Source organism: Nicotiana attenuata, chromosome 5 (genome assembly GCF_001879085.1).
Source record: "Nicotiana attenuata strain UT chromosome 5, NIATTr2, whole genome shotgun sequence".
NCBI lineage: Eukaryota > Viridiplantae > Streptophyta > Magnoliopsida > Solanales > Solanaceae > Nicotiana > Nicotiana attenuata.
The window spans coordinates 10,996,504-11,015,124 of NC_031993.1; the positions used below are offsets into that span (position 1 = coordinate 10,996,504).

The window sequence follows — 18,621 nt, forward strand, 5'->3', positions numbered from 1 at the left end:
TTGTTTTGAGAAATTGGATTCCGAAAGTTGTAATTTTAACCCATTTTGATATTGTTTTTTAGCCTTTTATATCCTTCTTTTCTAACCCGTCCAAAAGCCTACATTACGGTCCAAAGAAAGACCTTCTGATCAGTCTTTGAGAAATGCCAAGTCAAGCATGTAAAGGTAATTCATGACAGGGGCAACACTCCGGTTCAAGCAGTAAAAATTAAAAAATGAGAGAGTCTTATTGGTGAAAACCCTCACGGGCACCGTAAGGCGACGGGAGCTGAGAGAAATAAAAATGAGAGAGTCTTATTGGTGAAAATCTTCATAGGCACCATAGGGCGATGTGAGTTGAGAGAAATGAGAGAGTCCTATTGGTGAAAACTCTCACGGGCACCTTGAGGCGAAAGTGGGTTAAGAAGTGAACAAATGAGAAAGGTCTGCTGGGGAAAACTGTTTCGAGGCACCGCAGGATGAATAAGGTCAAGGTTTGGGTTAAGTAATCAAGTGATGGAAATTCTGGGGTAAAAAGTATGGAAACTGAAAGCTGGTTGGTTGGACAGATTGGGCCGATTAGTCCGAAATGCATGTCATGACCGTTGGTACCAGCTGTTCCGGTCAGATAAGTTTCTTTTCCTTCTCTTTTAGCAATCATCCGGTTTTGGATTCTTCTTATCCTTAACTCATAAAATCATTGCATTTCATTTTCTTTTGGGGGTTTTATCTGTCTAATATATTTCAATGTCAGTCTTGTTNGCAAAGCAATGCAGTGGAAGGATTCTCAACAAGAATGCCGTCAACTAACCACCATTTTAAACTGACGAAATTTTCTTTGATTAAAACAGGGGCAGGAAAAGTCGATTGTTCTGGAGGACTCTCCGCAGGGGAAAAACAAGTGGTAATCAGGTTTGACCGCCAAGTGTGGTTTGATTAAAATACAATATAGTAATGAGTAGCATAGGGGAATGTAAGTTGGTTCCAAAGTTTGCATGTTTGGGATAAAATTCAAGTAGGAGTTGTCAGAACCTTCCTGAATAATAGGACGTAGTTCAAAAACCCTTGTAGATAGCATGATGTAGTGAGAGTAATACCTTCAGAAGATAACTTAGGATCTTAATTGTTAGGAGTTGTCAGGCCCTCCCAGGATAATAGGACTTAGCTTTTACATTCTAAGTAATATTTGGTAATATGATTCAGTTTAACATTCACCCATGCACCCAGTTACCAAACTGGGGCAGAAAATTTTCCTTGTTTTTGTGCGTTTGTGTGAAGTCAGGAGCCCGCCTGGATAGCATGGGAATACTTTCAAGTTCAGCAATCAGGAGCCCGCCTGGATAGCATGGGAATACTCTCAAGTTCGGCAATCAGGAGCCCGCCTGGAGAGCATGGGAATACATTCAAGCGCAGCAGTCAGGAGCACGCTTGGAGAACAAGGGAGTACAATTTAAAGTTTTAGCTTTCAAATTCTTTGTTTTGTCTATTTTGAAGTCAGGAGCCCGCCTGGAGAACAGAGGTATACAATTCAAGTTTCAGAAGTCGGGAGCCCGCCCGTATAATAGAGGTATTGCAATTCAAGTTTTAGTTTTCCAATTCTTATATCCGGTAACATGTACCCAGTTTCCAAATTGGGGCAGAAAGTTTTCTTTGCTTTGTCTATTTTGTGAAGTCAGGAGCTCGCCTGGATAACAGAGGAATACAGTTCAAATTCAGAAGTCGGGAGCCCGCCCGTACAACAAGGAAATACATTCAAGTTCAAATTCAGAAGTCGGGAGTCCACCCGTACAACAGAGGAATACATTCAAGTTCCAGTTCAGCAGTCGGGAGCCCACCCGTACAACAGAGGAATACATTCAAGTTCAGCAGTTTGAAGAGAAAGAACAATGTCTCAGTTTACAATTTGAAGTGGCAACAAGGAATTTCACTAGGAGAACACAAGACGACAAGGTAGCAAGGAATACAAGAGCAAGTCGAAGAATTTAGATAGGATTTTTGTAATTCATAGTTCATAGCTTAGTCTAGCTTCTTTTATTTTGATGCTGTAATAAGGGAGGTCAGCAAGCAGTAGCAATTGCAGTGAAATCACAGCTCCTGGTAGTCCCAGCTACCAAACACTCCCGAACTACACTGACCTGATTCCTTTTTAGCCAAGGATATGTAGGCAACCTCCGAGGCAGGGTGCGGTCAACTCTTCCAAAATGCTTCACACGGAATATTCAAACGGGCAAAAATCGCTCGTTTCCGCTCACTTATCTTTGCACGAAAACTCTTCGTGTTTCCGGGAAAAGAGGGGCAGCTGTGAGCACGTGATTTTTGCCCTACATGAATTATTCCCAAAAGTTCAAACAAAATATTTTCTTTCATTATTTTTGCAATTTTATGAATTTTGTTTTATTTTCTGTTAATTATTTGCATTTTATTTGTGCATTTTAATTCATATGAAAAATATAAAAAAAAATACATTTGGCATGAACATTTAGGGTTCAATTTTATATTTTAGGATTAATTAGAAAATTAATTGTTTCATAAAAGAAAATCAAAAGTATAGTGTAGTTTGCACTTTTAATTTTGATTTTGATTTTTTAAATAGTTTTGTGTTAATTTGTTGTGCTAATTGTCGTTTTGGGTTTAATTAGTTTTTCTTTAATTTCAGGAATTAATCTAGATTTTTGTTAGGTCAAAGTTAAAAGAAATTAAAATAAAAAAAATAAAAAAAGAGAGGAAAAATAACAAAATTCGTCCTTTTGCATTTTTAGTTTAAATTTGCCTTAGTTTGTGTTTAAATTAGGAGTTAATGTAATTGGAAATTAGGAAATATAATTTTTAGTGTCAATTTGGTTTTTGAGTTTTAATTTGTGTTAAATATAACCTCGTTTAATTTGTGTTAAATCCTGGCCGTCGAGGTTGATTAGATCAACGGCCAGGAACTGGGGACCAAATAATATAAAATGGTCGGAATAGCCCCACCCTCCCACCCCAAATCATCGTCTCCCTCACCCATTTATAGACCCTGTGTAACGCCGCCGTGAACCGCCGCCGGAAATCGCCCACGGCGGCGGCCCGTCTCCAAACCACTCTAAAAATACACCCCTTACTCCTCTCTTCCTCCTATTTCCATATCCACAACCCGTTTCCCTCAAATCCCGTCCAAACTTGTCGAATATTAGATCAAAGTTTTCCGGCCAGAACACTACCTTTACCAAATCGGTCCAAAATAACACCGTAGAACCATTGTGACCTCCTCTTTCAAACCCCCCAAACCCCGTCCCTCAAAGCTGACTGGAACTCTTCGAATTTCGATTTGAAGATTTCCAGCCAAAACCCTAGTTGCTCTAAACTACTCCAAATTGATACCACATGGTCCCCTTGCTTCCCTCATGAAGAATCTACGGTCAATAGCACTCAATTCCCACCGGAGATGGTCGGATTTTAACTTTGAGAGTTAGCCGGAGTTTTGAAGTCGAGTCAGTGAGTTTCCCGATTTTCTTCTCTTTTTCCTTTTTCTGGTGTTAATTTATTTTTCATGACTGTTTGGCTTCTTGATTACATACTAATTTTGGTTGTTAATAAGTGTTAGTCCGAAAATCAATAAGTTCTCTTCAATTCTGTTTCAATTTCGTTCAACAGTTGTTTCATTCTGATCCTATCATTGTTTTAGTTTCTAGTTTAGTTTTGTTTGATTGGTTTAAACTTGCCTTGGTAATTCTAGGTGTTAGCTTAATTGTTGTTTGAATCCGTCCTAATACATGTTACAGTTTATAATTCCTTATTATCTGTTCTAATTGATTTTGTCTGGCCATTGTTTGATTTTAATTTGCATTGTTTTATTTGCTAGTTTTGATCAGTCAGTGTAATTTAGTTTAAATTCATAGTTGCATTAGTAATTCCATACTCAAGGATTGGTTTAAGTTTTGTTAGTGTTCTTGCTTAGCTCTTTAGGCTCAGTAATTTCAGGTAGATAAGGGGTAGTTTAGGCATTTCTGACAAAGGAATATTGTAGTAACTGAGAATGAACTTCCTAGAAGCTTCTAGATGGGGGCTTTTAGGTAAATTGCAAAAGATAAGTGTACTAACTTGGGTAACAAGTCAATAAGTAGAGGACTATTGTGCAAATAAAAGAAGGACCAAAAGGAAAATAAGAAATCTGATGCTCACCCTCATTGTGCCTATAAAATGGCATTCCCATGCCTTGTTTGAGAAGTTTTCACCTCCAAAAAATTCCCCCAAAAGTGCTCTCTAGTTTTCAGATCTAAATTTGAAATTCAACATTCAAAAAACCAAAAAAACAACAAACAAAGCAACAAAAAATCAAAAAAAGTTATTGTTTCATTGCCTCCCTTAGATCATCTTCGAACTTTCAGCCATTAATTCAGCTCTTTAGCTCACTTAGGATCAGAAATAACTGGAACTTTTCTGCTTCTGTTCTATATTCGAAATTAAAGCATTTGGAGTCATTTGTAGGATTGGATCTGTTTGTTTGAGTTCCGGTGGGTTATTTGCTGAGTGTGAATGAAGTTTTGGGGTTCAATTTCAATTTCAATTGGTTTAGTCAAATTGTGTCTGGTTGATTTCTGGTTTCCGCTGGGTTTCAAGCTATTCCTGGACTGATTGAGTTAGCTCTGGGTTGTTGTTGATTTCTGCCTGTTATTGCTGCTTGTGACTGCTGAATACCAGTTGATTACTTGCTGCTGACTTCTTCTTGTTCTTCTGTTCTGTTTTAAATCCAGGTACACAGTTTGAACTCACACTAATGTAGCTTCAAATTGGAGTGAAATGAAGTAATGTTCCAAATTTGTGTTCACCTGAATAGCTGAAGTTATAATCAATTGAATGTTATGTAGTTATTAAGCCTTAATTTGTTTGAATTGTATTAAACCAGTGACTGTTTAATTAGGATTGTTTTAAACTGATTCTAATTGTTTAACTTGTACTAGACTGTTAACTTTGATTTGGAATTTATTCCTTCTGAAATAGAGTCCTTAGTGTAATGTGGCTTAACTGCTTGTGTTGATTGTTACTAAACTGGAAATCGAATGCAAACAGCAGCATATAGGCGTCTGTTCACGTTAGTCCAGGTCTGGTAAACAGGTCATGTATGTTTGATTTGAAATCAGAAACTAGCCATAGCCTCATGTGTGATTTAAATGTCATTAATCATTGTTGAATAGGTGTGATTCATTAGAGTTAGTTATAGGTAATCCAGTTTCATTAACATCACTGGCCATCAAGTTTCATTAACTACAATAGCTTAAAATGATACCAATCTTGAGTGCAAAATTAGAATTTATAAGTTGATGCAAGTATAAAATTAGTTCTGCAAATCAATTACATCCTACACCAATTGATCAAACTGGGCTGCTATAATTCCTGAAGCCCAAACAATTCCTGCCCAGCTGCGAAATTTTATAGGCAGGCCCAGTTGGTTTGATACTGGGCATATGAACTGTTACGGGCCTAGTCTGCCCAATTCCTGAATAACGAAACTGGGGCTGTTGGTTGAAAATGGCTTGCTTTACTTATTCAACTCTTGGGCCTAATTGTTTGAAATTGTATTATGGAATTTTGGACCTTTCACACATGTTAATTACTCAAGACCTTTTCTTTTATTTTTAGAGACAAACAAAAATAGAAAATCATAATTGCTTTTAGGTTTGCTTTTTAAATAATAAAATGAGATGAGCCTCGCTAAACAAATATATAAATCGCGGGGCCCTCAATAAATGTTTGTATTAAAATACTTAGATTTCGGGACGGGCCGTTTAGCGAATTTCGCGGCCTTCCTCAAAGATAATAACGCGTTAGTCTCTTTAGGCGCGTATTTTAATAACATTACCTTCCTAAATTCGGGTGCGCATTTATGTGACCCAAATCCAAAGCTCAACGAAGTCGAAATGTGTCAACAACCACGGGTGCATTTATGTGACGTGGTTCGAGACGCGTTTTCACGACGTTGCAATTCTTGTTAAAATAATCATAAAAGCGGTTTACGATTAAAAAGCACATAAGCTAAAACATGTTTTGAAATCAGATAAATATTCCAAATATAACAGTTGAGCGACCGTGCTAGAACCACGGAACCCGGGAATGCCTAACACCTTTTCCCGGGTTAACAGAATTCCTTACTCGGATTTCTGGTTCGCGGACTATTAACAGAGTCATATTTTCCTCGGATCGGGATTCAACCAGTGACTTGGGACATCATTAATCTCCCAAGTGGCGACTCTGAATCCTAATAATAAATCCCGTTCCGATTGTCCTTTAATTGGAAAAACTCTTCTATACCCTTGCGGGTGTAGTGAAAAAGGAGGTGTGACAGCTCTGGCGACTCTGCTGGGGACAAGAACCCAGAACGTTTTGTTCAGGGTTCAGAATTCGAGCTTAGAATAATTGTTGTGTTTGGCTTTATCTGATTTTCCTACATGTTTCATGCTAAATGTGCTAAATGTTTACCGCTTTGATATTATCTGAATTGTATGTAAATTGTGCCGAACCCCTTCTCTTCTCACCTCCGGGGATGTGCTTACTGGTTGAGACTCCCTATTCTGTTAGTGTTCTACCCTGAAATAAAAAAAGAGGCTCGGACAAGTTACTAAGCCGGACGATCTTGCGGGTCCCCGGTACGTAGCCCCCTCCTCGACTCGAGTTGTCCTCCCGGGTACACTGTTTAGAACATATACCCAGGTTTCGAACCTAGAATAACATGACTTCATGCCGGATCCCTAGTAGGAACGCTTATTTGCATCATGTACATTTCTGGCTTAGGGGACTCAACACAGGGGTTGGGTCTGTCTAGGACAAGCAACCCGAAATGAAAAAGACCATCCTGATGCATCCTACTTGTTTTCTGTGCATTTATTTATTTCGGACCTGCATGCTGACCGGCTTCTGAATATCGGGAATACTGGAAAATTGAGAAAAAGAGAAAAAGAGAGAAATAGCAATGTAGAGAGTTAATTGCCTATTTTTAAAAAAAAACCAACGCCCAAATATTGTCGAAACTCTGCCGAAATTTCGAAAAAAAAATGAAAAAATGTTTTGTTTTAGTTGTTTTATTCGAAAAGCAAAAGAAAAAGAGTCTTTCATTTTTAGTTTGTCTTGTTTTCAAAAATGGAAAAGGAAAAATAGTTTGTTTTGCCATGGAAAATAAAAAAGAAAAAGTTTTGTTTTCAAAAATAATTTGCTTTGTTTACCCGAACTATGCCAGTTTGATTCTCACAGGGCGTGAGATACGTAGGCAACCCCCATCGGGTCAAACTTTTCGGGTTTTGCAAAAATAGCCCAAAATGAACAAAAATTTTTGTTTTATTGTAAATAAGTCGGGTGATGCTGCTTTTGTCAAAAATAGCCGAATGTTCCCGAAAGTGGCGTCGGAAGGCTGATTTTGCATAAATAGCCACCTTTGGTCATTTTTTAAGGTTTGACCGGTTAATCTACACAGCCTTAAAATCTTCGTCCCCGAAGTGCTGAAAGGCCGTGTTCGAGAAACTGGGTCTTTCATTTTAATTTGGAAAAAAGAAAATAGTCAGTTTTTGAGTCAAATAAGTTTTACTTTTGCTTAATCACCTTAATAAATGTGCAGAATGAGCACGAGTCAGAATTTACCCGGAGCCATTATAAACAAGATCCCTTTGGAATTGCACATATGGTGGGATGACTTGGGCGAATCAGGGCGAGACACGGTCAAATTGTCTTTGGGAGGCCTTACTGGGTTGCTGAAGATTAATCCGAGGGGGGATATCATAAAGGCATTGGTTCCATTCTGGGACCCGGCACACAATGTATTTCACTTCTCCGATTTTGAACTTACCCCGACATTGGAAGAGATAGCCGGATACATCGGGGGTCCCAAGGTTCCTTTGAGAAAACAGTACTTGATTGCTCCGAGGGCCATAGCCATACACAAGTTCTTAGACTCTTTGAAGATACGCAGGACGGTTCACAACCCGGACTTGGCGGCTGGCTTTTGTACTCTGTCATTCATATACGACAGATATGGTCATGTAGGAGGGTTCAACAACCCAGAGAGTAAAATCTGTAGCAAGGATAACCGCCTCAAGTGGGAAGAACATAGGTGTGTTGCGTTTATGGTGGCCTTTTTGGGACTTCTGGTGTTCCCCAGAAAAGATGGGAAAATTGATATACGAGTAGCCGGTGTTGTCAGTACTTTGGTCACTCAGGATAACAGCACTCTTGCACCTATGATAGTAGCCGACATCTTCCGTGCTCTTACTGCTTGCAAAGCCGAGGAGGACTTTTTTGAGGGTTGTAATGTATTGCTGCAAATGTGGATGATTGAACACCTGTGCCATCGCCCTCAATTTATGAGCTATGGGTCATCGGAGAAGACATGTATAGAAGAGTTTTCTACAAGGGTCGACGGGATTAGTTTGCCAGAGGGGGTCACCGAATGGGTAGCATGCCTGCGTTCCGTCACCGCGTGCCAGATAGAGTGGACATTTGGGTGGTTATCTGTGGACGAAATCATATATATGTCAGCCACAGGATCTCATTTTCTACTGATGTGGCTCAAGAGTATTCAACCATATGCCCTGTACCGAGTCTTAAGGCAGTTGGGGAGATGCCAAATAGTCCCGAAGAATGAAGATCTCAGCAGCTAGGTAGTCGAAATTGGGCCTAATGGTCAATTCCCTGAAGCAGTCGTTTGCAAAATCTGGAACGAATGTCAATACTTAAAAGCAGATACTTGCGTGCGGGATCGGTCCAAAGGCGAAGTGTTGCCAGGATACCTTGCTTGGTATAAGAGGGAGCTTGAGTTCGAGAGGCCAGCTAACAGACCTCGCCTCCAAGATTTTGCTGAGTCATCACATGAACAATGGGCCTGGTTTAGCTAAGGAAAATGAATACAGGGCCAAGATAGGAAAATTGGAGAAGCAGGTCCAAGACCTTAAGTTTGAAAACAGCGTGCAAGCTGCAGCTGACGAGGGGGATAAAAAGAAGCTGGCCCAAGAAAATGAAGCTCTTAAGGCCCAGATCCGACAAATGAGGAAAGATGCTGACAACCAACAAAGGAGTCGGTCGGATGAAAGATTGATAAACTGATTGAAAAAGGAAATCATTGAGTACCGGGACGATCTGAAGAAATCCGAGGGTACCATAGCAGGACTCCGGGCACAATGGGCAAAAAGAACAGAAGAGCGCACACAGTACTTGCAGCAGATGAAGAAAGATTACGAAAAAACCATTGCTAATCTGAAAAGAAAAGTGACCACCCTTGAGGACAAAGCAGCTAAGCAAGCCAAAGCTTTTGAAACCGAAAGTAGACATTGCTATGACTTACTGGCCCGAATGGAAGACGAAATACAGCAGTTGCAGAGTCAGCATCTCCAGGATTCTCAGGTTTTGGAGGCCCGTAATGATCAGATAAGGCGCTTGCTCATAGAAAAAGGTCGAATCAGGGACAGGATTCAGACCATTGCCCATGCCATCGTTAAGAAATGCCGAGTGTGTGAAGACATGACCCGCACTACCTTCTTTTCGGCAGTAATGATTTTTGTCAAGCGGATAATGTATGAACTGGAACAACTGGAAAGGGATCTTGTACCTAAGCCCGCGGCGAGGCCGAACGATGCCCCATGGGCACCAAATTTTGATGCTTTAATGTATTCGTAGTTTGAGTCTGTATTTCTTTTTTAGAAGTTGTTGTCTGTTGGAGTCTGTTTTTCCTTTTTTCGCATCAGAGTCTGCCAGTAGGTCTTGAGTATGTACTTTTCTCTGTTTCGAGTCTGTTGTTTTTCCTTTCCAAAATCGTCTAGTTTGTAATAGAATGTTTTATTAATGAAAATTGAAAATTCCCAAAAATTGTTTCTTTATTTTTTGCATTTGTTTCACGAACTACGCTTTGTCTGATTCGTGCGGGGTCACGATACGTAGGCAATCCTCATCGGATTCGACTGTAACCTCAAGAGGAAAGGCAAAAGAGATAGGAAAGAAAATGAAAGAAAAACAGAAAAAAGCAAAAGAGCGGGAAAAATGAAAAACCAAGAAAAGCATGGCAAAAGAAATAAAAAATGAAAGAAAAGCAAAAAGAAAAGAGGAAAGTGTTGTAATCTAAAATGAGAAAAGGCAGGGATGACGCATGCGATCGAGAAAATGCATATTAGAAACGGTTAACTGTATAGGTGCATTCATGTCAATGTGCGGTTATCCAATCTGTTAAAGCCTAATCGCTAACAAAGTTGTTGTCTAATGTGATGAGTACAGACAGGTGGTTAGTTGATCAGGTATTCTGGCAACCCATCCATACAACACCCGGTCAAAAGATAAAGTGAACATGACAGGCAAGAATCGGATACCAGTATTGTGGACCCGTCGAAAGAGGTTGAGGTGACAGATGTGAACGCCATGAAAGAGGAGATGCGTAAACTGAAGCAACAGATGGCCGAGATGTATCAGGCCTGGGCTCAGGGGCATCCGGCGCCAGTGTATCCCGCCAATCCAGCCTATGTCCCGCCTTTGGTTCAGGCTCAGGAGCCTCCTACCTCAAATCCATCTCCAGCCTTCCCTTACTACACACAGGGTTATGGCACTACTTCCTACGCTCCCCAACCTCCACCACCCAAACAAAACCCTCCTCCACCAATTGCTCCTGTCTTTGTGGTACCTCCACCCGCCACACTGCAGAGATCATCCAGTGAGGCTTTGTTTCAAACTCACGATAACCAATACTATCCTCCTGAACCTACTTTCAAAGCTCCTGAGTCATACTCTTATACCCCTCACTTTGAGCTCCCGGCAGAGACTGAAAAGCCGTCTAAGAGCCCAGAGCAGGAAGAAGTGCTTCGAAAAGTGAAAAGTCTGGAGCAGTCCTTCAGGAATATGCATGGGTTGGGCGGCTAGGTCAGTGTGGCCTATAAAGATCTGTGTTTGTTCCCCGATGTTCAGCTACCGGCGGGGTTCAAAATGCCAAAGTTCGACCTGTATGATGGGCACGACGATCCAGTGGCACACTTGCGAGGGTTCTGTACTAAGATGAGAGGGGCCGCTGTGGGAAAGACGAGCTGTTAATGGTGTACTTTGGGCAGAGTTTGAGTGGGTCCGCCCTAGAATGGTACACACGACAGGATCCTAGCAGGTGGTATACTTGGGATGATTTGGCACAGGCGTTCGCTGGCCAGTTCCAATATAATCTTGAGATCGTCCCAGACCGGTTGTCGTTGATAAAACTCGAGAAGAAACCCGAGGAAAGCTTCAGGGAGTATGGGTTCCGCTGCAGAGAGCAGGCTGCGAGGGTTGACCCTCCCATGAAAGAAAGCGATATGGTGGACTACTTTTTGCAGGCTTTAGAGCCAACTTATTTTGGTCACTTGGTGACGGCAATTGGTAAATCTTTTAACGAAGTTGTGAAGATGGGAGGTATGGTCGAAGAAGGATTGAATTCTAACAAAATCATGAGCTATTCAGCGATTAAAGCAACCACCCAGGCCATCCAAAGCGGCACTGGGGGTGTGCTTGGAAAGAAGAATAAAGAAGAGGTTGCCACAGTTGAATCCGGAGCTTGGTCCGGATCTAGAGGTCCTTCACCCTATTACAACCAACCCAGACCCCACCACCCAAATTAACCATACACCTCATATGGACATCCACAACACTACTAACCACCACCAGATCCACACTTTTCCGTCCACCATTCCCAAACTTATACTCAGCCTCTGGCTCACACGCAATGGCGTGCACCGGCTTCCCAAAACACATACTCAGCTCCACAAAACACATATCCACCCCCGAGGGCCTACAGACCAGGATCCGGCTTCCGTCCAAACCGGGCCTTCAGGAACGAAAGAGTACAGAAACAGAAAACATTCACTCCATTGGGAGAATCTTACACCAGCATTTTCCATAGATTGAAGCAATTGGGCATGTTAAACCCAATCGAGCCCAAAATGCCAAATCCCCTTCCTAGAAATCTGGACCATTCAGTAAGCTGCGAGTACTGTTCAGGGGCCCCAGGGCATGATACCGAGAAGTGATGGAAATTGAAAAACGATGTGCAAGAGCTCATTGACAGTCACCGGATCGAGGTTCAAGCCCCAGAGGCACCGAATATCAACCAGAACCCTTTGCTAGCTCATCACGAGGCCAACATAATTGAATTGATACACAAGGGAGTAGAGCCTAAGAAGCCTTCGCAGGCAGTAATGATGATCTGTTCTAGCGAAGCCAAGGTGAATAAGAAGGCAGCTAGTGTGAAACCAGCGATTCAGTCAAAAAGGGTAGGTAGCATGCCAGTTGTGGTGATCGGGAAAGGGTCGACAAGCACTGTTGCAGTAAAATTAGAGCCAATCAAAGTGGTGGTCCAGGGGGAAGCAGACAAAACCGTGGTAGTCGTGAAGGGGGCTCCCATAGAGCCGGTCATCATAAAGCCAGTGACTCAGTTGCCAGTGACCAATAGCAAAGCCATCCCTTGGAATTATGAACAGGTAGCAGTGACTTATAAGGGGAAGGAAATCAAAGAAGAAGTTTGTGAAGCGCAAGGTTTAACTCGGTCGGGAAGGTGCTTTGCTCCCAAAGAGTTGAGAAAGGCCAGGGTTCCTAAAGACAACCCGGTACTGGTTAAGAAAGCTTTAACAGAAGAAGAGGCAGAGGAGTTCTTGAAAAAGATGAAAGTGCAAGACTACTCTATTGTTGAACAACTAAGGAAGACACCGGCCCAAATCTCATTACTTTCATTGCTTATTCACTCAGATGAGCATCGCAGGGCATTGATGAAGATACTGAACGAGGCTCATGTCCCCGACAAAATCTCGGTGAATCATCTAGAGAAGATAGCAAATAAGATCTTTGAAGTAAACAGAGTGACATTCTCCGATGATGAGTTGCCAGTAGAGGGCACGGAACATAACAGGGCTCTGTATTTGACAATAAAGTGCGAGGATTCGGTGGTCACCCGGGTGCTCGTTGATAATGGGTCCACTGCAAACATCTGTCCGTTGTCCACATTGAACAAGCTGAAGGTTAACGACGACAGAATTCATAAGAATAGCATCTGTGTTCGAGGATTTGATGGTGGAGGTACAGACACAGTTGGTGACATAATTTTAGAACTGACGATCGGGCCGGTGGAGTTCACTATGGAGTTTCAGGTACTAGACGTGGTGATGTCTTATAACCTTCTGTTGGGACGACCATGGATCCACGCCGCCAAGGCGGTGCCTTCTACACTGCATCAGATGGTCAAGTTCGAATGGGATAGACAGGAGATCGTAGTGCATGGCGAAGACAATATGTGCGCTGTAAGTGATGCCATTGTGCCCTTCAAAGAAGTTGACGATGATAAGGGGCCATGGGTCTACCAGGTCTTCGACACGGTCTCAGTGGAAAAGGTTCCTGAAGGTAAAAGCATCCCAGCCCCTAGAATCACGGCCGCAACCGTCATGGTAGCTTCGGAGATTTTAAAGAACGGGTTTGTGCCGAGAAAAGGTTTGGGTGTTGATCTGCAAGGTATTGTTCAGCCGGTTTCTTTGCCCAAGAATCTAGATACTTTTGGGTTGGGATTCAAGCCTACAGCTGCGGACATAAGGCGGGCCCGCAAAATGAAGAAAAGGGCATGGGTCCTTCCCAAGCCGACCCCACGATTGTCCAGGCCCTTCGTCAGGCCGGGTGTCGGGAAGAAACTATTGGCAAAGGTGCCTGGGTCACTAATTGGTGCAGATGGAGACTTGGGAAGGGGTTTGAAAGGTTATTTGCTGAAGTAAACATGGTTGAAGCCGATGAAGGGTCCAGCAAGGTAGACATACAGTTCGTCGGGCCACGTGCTAAAGTCAACAACTGGGAAGCCACTCCTCTTCCTACCCGGAGGGAGTCGTGGTAGTGGGTTTTGTTTTCCTTTAGTTCACCTGGATTATTCCAGGGTTTGTAATTCAGTTGCTATGTTCCGTCCGTTTGGATGAGTTAAAACCCTGTTATCTTTACATTCAATGAAATGCAATTTTCTTTCTTTCTTCAGTCCTAATTTTGTTTCCATTTTTCTTTTCTTCTCTGTACAGTTCTTTTTATGCTGATATCAATGACATGACATTCATGAGGAATCTTCGGCCCAGTTTTAAAAGTCAATCTAACTCAGAAATAATAACACAAGAAATTGAGTGTGATGATGAGGTGGAATATGATGATGATGAGGCCTATGAAGAAATTGGTAAGGAATTAAACCACTTTGAGGAAAAACCCAAACCTAACCTAAATGACACAGAAGCAGTTAATCTAGGGGACCAAGATAATGTCCGTGAAACTAAAATAAGTATTCATCTGGAACCACAACTCAAGGAGGAGATAATTAAGGCGTTGTTCTAATACAAGGATATTTTTGCATGGTCATATGATGATATGCCGGGTCTAAGCACGGATTTAGTGGTTCACAAATTTCCCACTGATCCGACACTCCCTCCTGTCAAGCAAAAGTTGAGAAAGTTCAAAACGGATATAAGTGTAAAGATCAAATAGGAGATCACCAAGCAGTTCGATGCGAAAGTCATTCGGGTCACGCGGTATCCTACCTGGTTAGCCAATGTTGTGCCTGTGTCAAAGAAGGATGGCAAAACCAGGGTGTGTGTTGATTATCGGGATCTTAACATGGCGAGTCCAAAAGACAATTTTCCACTGCCAAACATGAGATTGGTTCTTTTGTGGATTGTTACGCGGGTTATCATCAGATCTTAATGGACGAGGAAGATGTAGAAAAGACGGCATTCATCACGCTGTGGGGAACATACTGTTATCGGGTCATGCCGTTTGGTTTGAAAAATGCTGGGGCAACCTATATGAGGGCAATGACGACAATATTCCATGACATGATACACAAGGAAATTGAGGTGTACGTGGATGATGTGATCGTGAAGTCTAGACAGCAGTCTGACCATGTCAGAGATTTGAGAAAATTCTTCCAAAGGCTCCGCAAGTACAATCTTAAGCTCAATCCTGCAAAGTGCGCTTTTGGGGTGCCATCTGGGAAGTTGTTGGGATTCACAGTCAGCCGCCGGGGTATTGAACTAGACCCGTCAAAAATCAAGGCTATTCAGGAGTTACCGCCTCTGAGGAACAAGACTAAGGTGATGAGTCTGTTGGGGAGAAATTATATCAGTAGGTTCATTGCTCAGCTCACGACGACTTGTGAGCCCATCTTCAAATTGTTAAAGAAAGATGATGCGGTAAGGTGGACAGATGAATGTCAAGAGGCTTTCGATAAGATAAAGGGGTATTTGTTGAATCCACCCGTGTTGGTCCCGCTAGAACCAGGGAGGCCTTTGATTCTATATTTGACGGTTTTGGATAATTCATTTGGCTGCGTATTGGGGCAACATGATGTTACTGGTAGAAAGGAGCAGGTTATCTATTATCTCAGCAAGAAATTCACATCTTACGAGGTTAAGTATACTCATCTTGAAAGGACATGTTGCGCTCTAACTTGGGTCGCACAGAAGTTCAAGCATTATTTGTCCTCCTACACTACTTATCTCATATCTCGATGGGATCCATTGAAATATATTTTTCAGAATCCTATGCCCACAGGGAGGCTTGCAAAGTGGCAGATCCTGCTTACAGAATTTGACATTGTTTATGTGACACGGACTGCGATGAAGGCACAGGCCTTAGCTGATCATTTGGCTGAGAATCCAGTTGATGAAGATTATGAACCGTTGAAAACTTATTTCCCTGATGAAGAGGTAATGCACATTGATGAGTTGGAATAGGTCGAGAAGCCGGGATGGAAGCTTTTCTTTGATGGGGCTGCAAATATGAAAGGCGTGGGAATAGGAGCGGTACTTATTTCTAAAACAGGGCAGCATTACCCTGTTACGGCTCAGCTTCGTTTCTATTGTACCAACAACACGGCAGAATATGAGGCATGTATCTTGGGTCTGAGGTTAGCAGTTGATATGGGTGTCCAGGAAGTCTTGGTCATGGGTGACTCAGACCTACTGGTACACCAAATTCAAGGAGAATTGGAAATACGAGACTTAAAGCTTATACCATACCGACAATGTTTGCATGAGCTTTGTCAACGGTTTCAGTCGATAGAGTTCAGGCACATTCCAAGGATTCATAATGAAGTTGCCGATGCTTTGGCTACTTTGGCATCAATGCTACATCATCCGAATAAGGCTTATGTGGACCCTTTGCAGATTCAGGTCCGTGATCAGCATGCTTACTGTAATGTGGTGGAAGAGGAACTTGATGGTGAGCCGTGGTTTCATGACATCATGGAATATATCAGGATGGGTGTGTATCCGGTACAAGCCACAGGTGATCAGAAAAGAACAATTCGACATTTGGCAAGCGGGTTTTTCCTTAGCGGAGGAGTGTTGTACAAAAGAACTCCAGATCTAGGGCTGTTAAGATGCATGGATGCGAGACAGGCCACAACTATCATGACTGAGGTACATTCCGGAGTTTGTGGACCACATATGAGTGGGTATGTTCTGGCAAAGAAGATCCTCCGAGCAGGTTATTATTGGCTCACTATGGAGCGAGATTGCATCAACTTCGTACGCAAATGTCATCAGTGCCAAGTGCATGGAGATTTGATTCATTCTCCGCCATCAGAACTACATACGATGTCCGCACCATGGCCTTTTGTTGCATGGGGCATGGATGTCATTGGGCCAATTGAGCCAGCAGCGTCGAATGGGCACAAGTTCATTTTGGTGGCTATAGATTATTTTACCAAGTGGGTGGAGGCTAAAACGTTCAAGTCCGTAACCAAGAAAGTTGTAGTGGATTTTGTGCATTCAAACATTATCTGTCGGTTTGGGATACCAAAGGGGATTATCACAGCCAATGGAGCTAATCTCAATAGTTATTTGATGAAGGAGACATGTGAGAAGTTCAAGATTATCCATCGCCATTCTACTCCTTACCGCCCTAAGGCAAATGGTGCGGTTGAAGCGGCCAACAAGAATATAAAGAAAATACTCCGGAAAATGGTAGAAGGTTCTAGACAGTGGCATGAAAAGCTGCCTTTTGCATTGTTGGGGTACCGCACCACGGTTCTTACTTCAATAGGGGCGACTCCTTATTCATTGGTGTATGGCACCGAAGCAGTAATACCTGCAGAAGTGGAAATCCCGTCCCTTCGAATTATTGCGGAGGCTGAGATTGATGATGATGAATGGGTGAAGACCTGCCTTAAACAGTAGAGTTTGATTGATGAGAAAAGGTTGGCATCAGTGTGTCATGGCCAATTGTACCAGCAAAGAATGGCAAGAGCGTACAACAAGAAAGTGCGTCCAAGGAAATTTGAAGTGGGACAGTTAGTGCTGAGACGTATTTTACCCCATTTGGCCGAAGCCAAGGGAAAGTTCGCTCCAAACTGGCAGGGACCATTTGTCGTAACCAGAGTGTTGTCCAATAGTGCACTATATCTAACAGATGTGGAAGGAAAATGTGTAGAAATGGCTATCAATTTCGATGCAGTCAAGAGATACTATGTATGATTTATTCTGATTGTACTTGATTGTATTTGGCATATTTTGAAGATTGAAATGACGAAGGCGTTTTGTTCTGCTATCTAAACATTTTATCCCTTGTCACCCCTTTTGAGCCTTGTTTATTTTCTCTCATAACCCTCTTTCGGAATCAATGGCACAATTAAGAAATACAAGTGCGAGAAGACAAGTAAATGAAGCAAGAAGGAATAAAAAGAAAAGAAAGAAGAAGGAAAGAGAAAAGAAAGGAAAAGAAAGAAAAGAAAAGAAAAGAAAAGAAAAGAAAAAATGAAAAGAAATGAAAAGAAGAACAGAAAAACAAAAGAAAAGAAGGAAAAGAAAGAATCACAACAACACAGTAATTCCTATGACGTGAACTACGTTTGACTTGATCCCGAAAGGGTACGTAGGCAGCCTTCCTCTGAGGTTCAGTCATACCAAAATAAAAATCCAAAAGTCCCCAAGAAACTGGGGCAGAAGTTGTGATTGTTTTGAGAAATTGGATTCCGAAAGTTGTAATTTTAACCCATTTTGATATTGTTTTTGAGCCTTTTATATCCTTCTTTTCTAACCCGTCCAAAAGCCTACATTACGGTCCAAAGAAAGACCTTCTGATCAATCTTTGAGAAATGCCAAGTCAAGCAGGTAAAGGTAATTCATGACAGGGGCAACACTCTGGTTCAAGCAGTAAAAATTAAAAAATGAGAGTCTTATTGGTGAAAACCCTCACGGGCACCGTAAGGCGACGGGAGCTGAGAGAAATAAAAATGAGAGAGTCTTATTGGTGAAAATCTTCATAGGCACCATAGGGCGATGTGAGTTGAGAGAAATGAGAGAGTCTTATTGGTGAAAACCCTCACGGGCACCTTGAGGCGAAAATGGGTTAAGAAGTGAACAAATGAGAAAGGTCTGCTGGGGAAAACTGTTTCGAGGCACCGCAGGATGAACAAGGTCAAGGTTTGGGTTAAGTAATCAAGTGATGGAAATTTTGGGGTAAAAAGTATGGAAACTGAAAGCTGGTTGGTTGGACAGATTGGGCCGATTAGTCCGAAATGCATGTCATGACCGTTGGTACCAGCTGTTCCGGTCAGATAAGTTTCTTTTCCTTCTCTTTTAGCAATCATCCGGTTTTGGATTCTTCTTATCCTTAACTCATAAAATCATTGCATTTCATTTTCTTTTGGGGGTTTTATCTGTCTAA

At 42.0% G+C, this 18,621-nt stretch overlaps 1 protein-coding gene across 1 annotated transcript; it reads left to right on the forward strand.

Moving 5' to 3' along the window:
* LOC109225964 lies at positions 11,007 to 13,694 on the forward strand. Its single transcript, XM_019390771.1, has 3 exons — positions 11,007 to 11,474; positions 11,649 to 11,965; positions 12,008 to 13,694. The coding sequence occupies exons 1-3, from the start codon at positions 11,007 to 11,009 to the stop codon at positions 13,692 to 13,694; spliced, it is 2,472 nt and encodes an 823-aa protein (XP_019246316.1).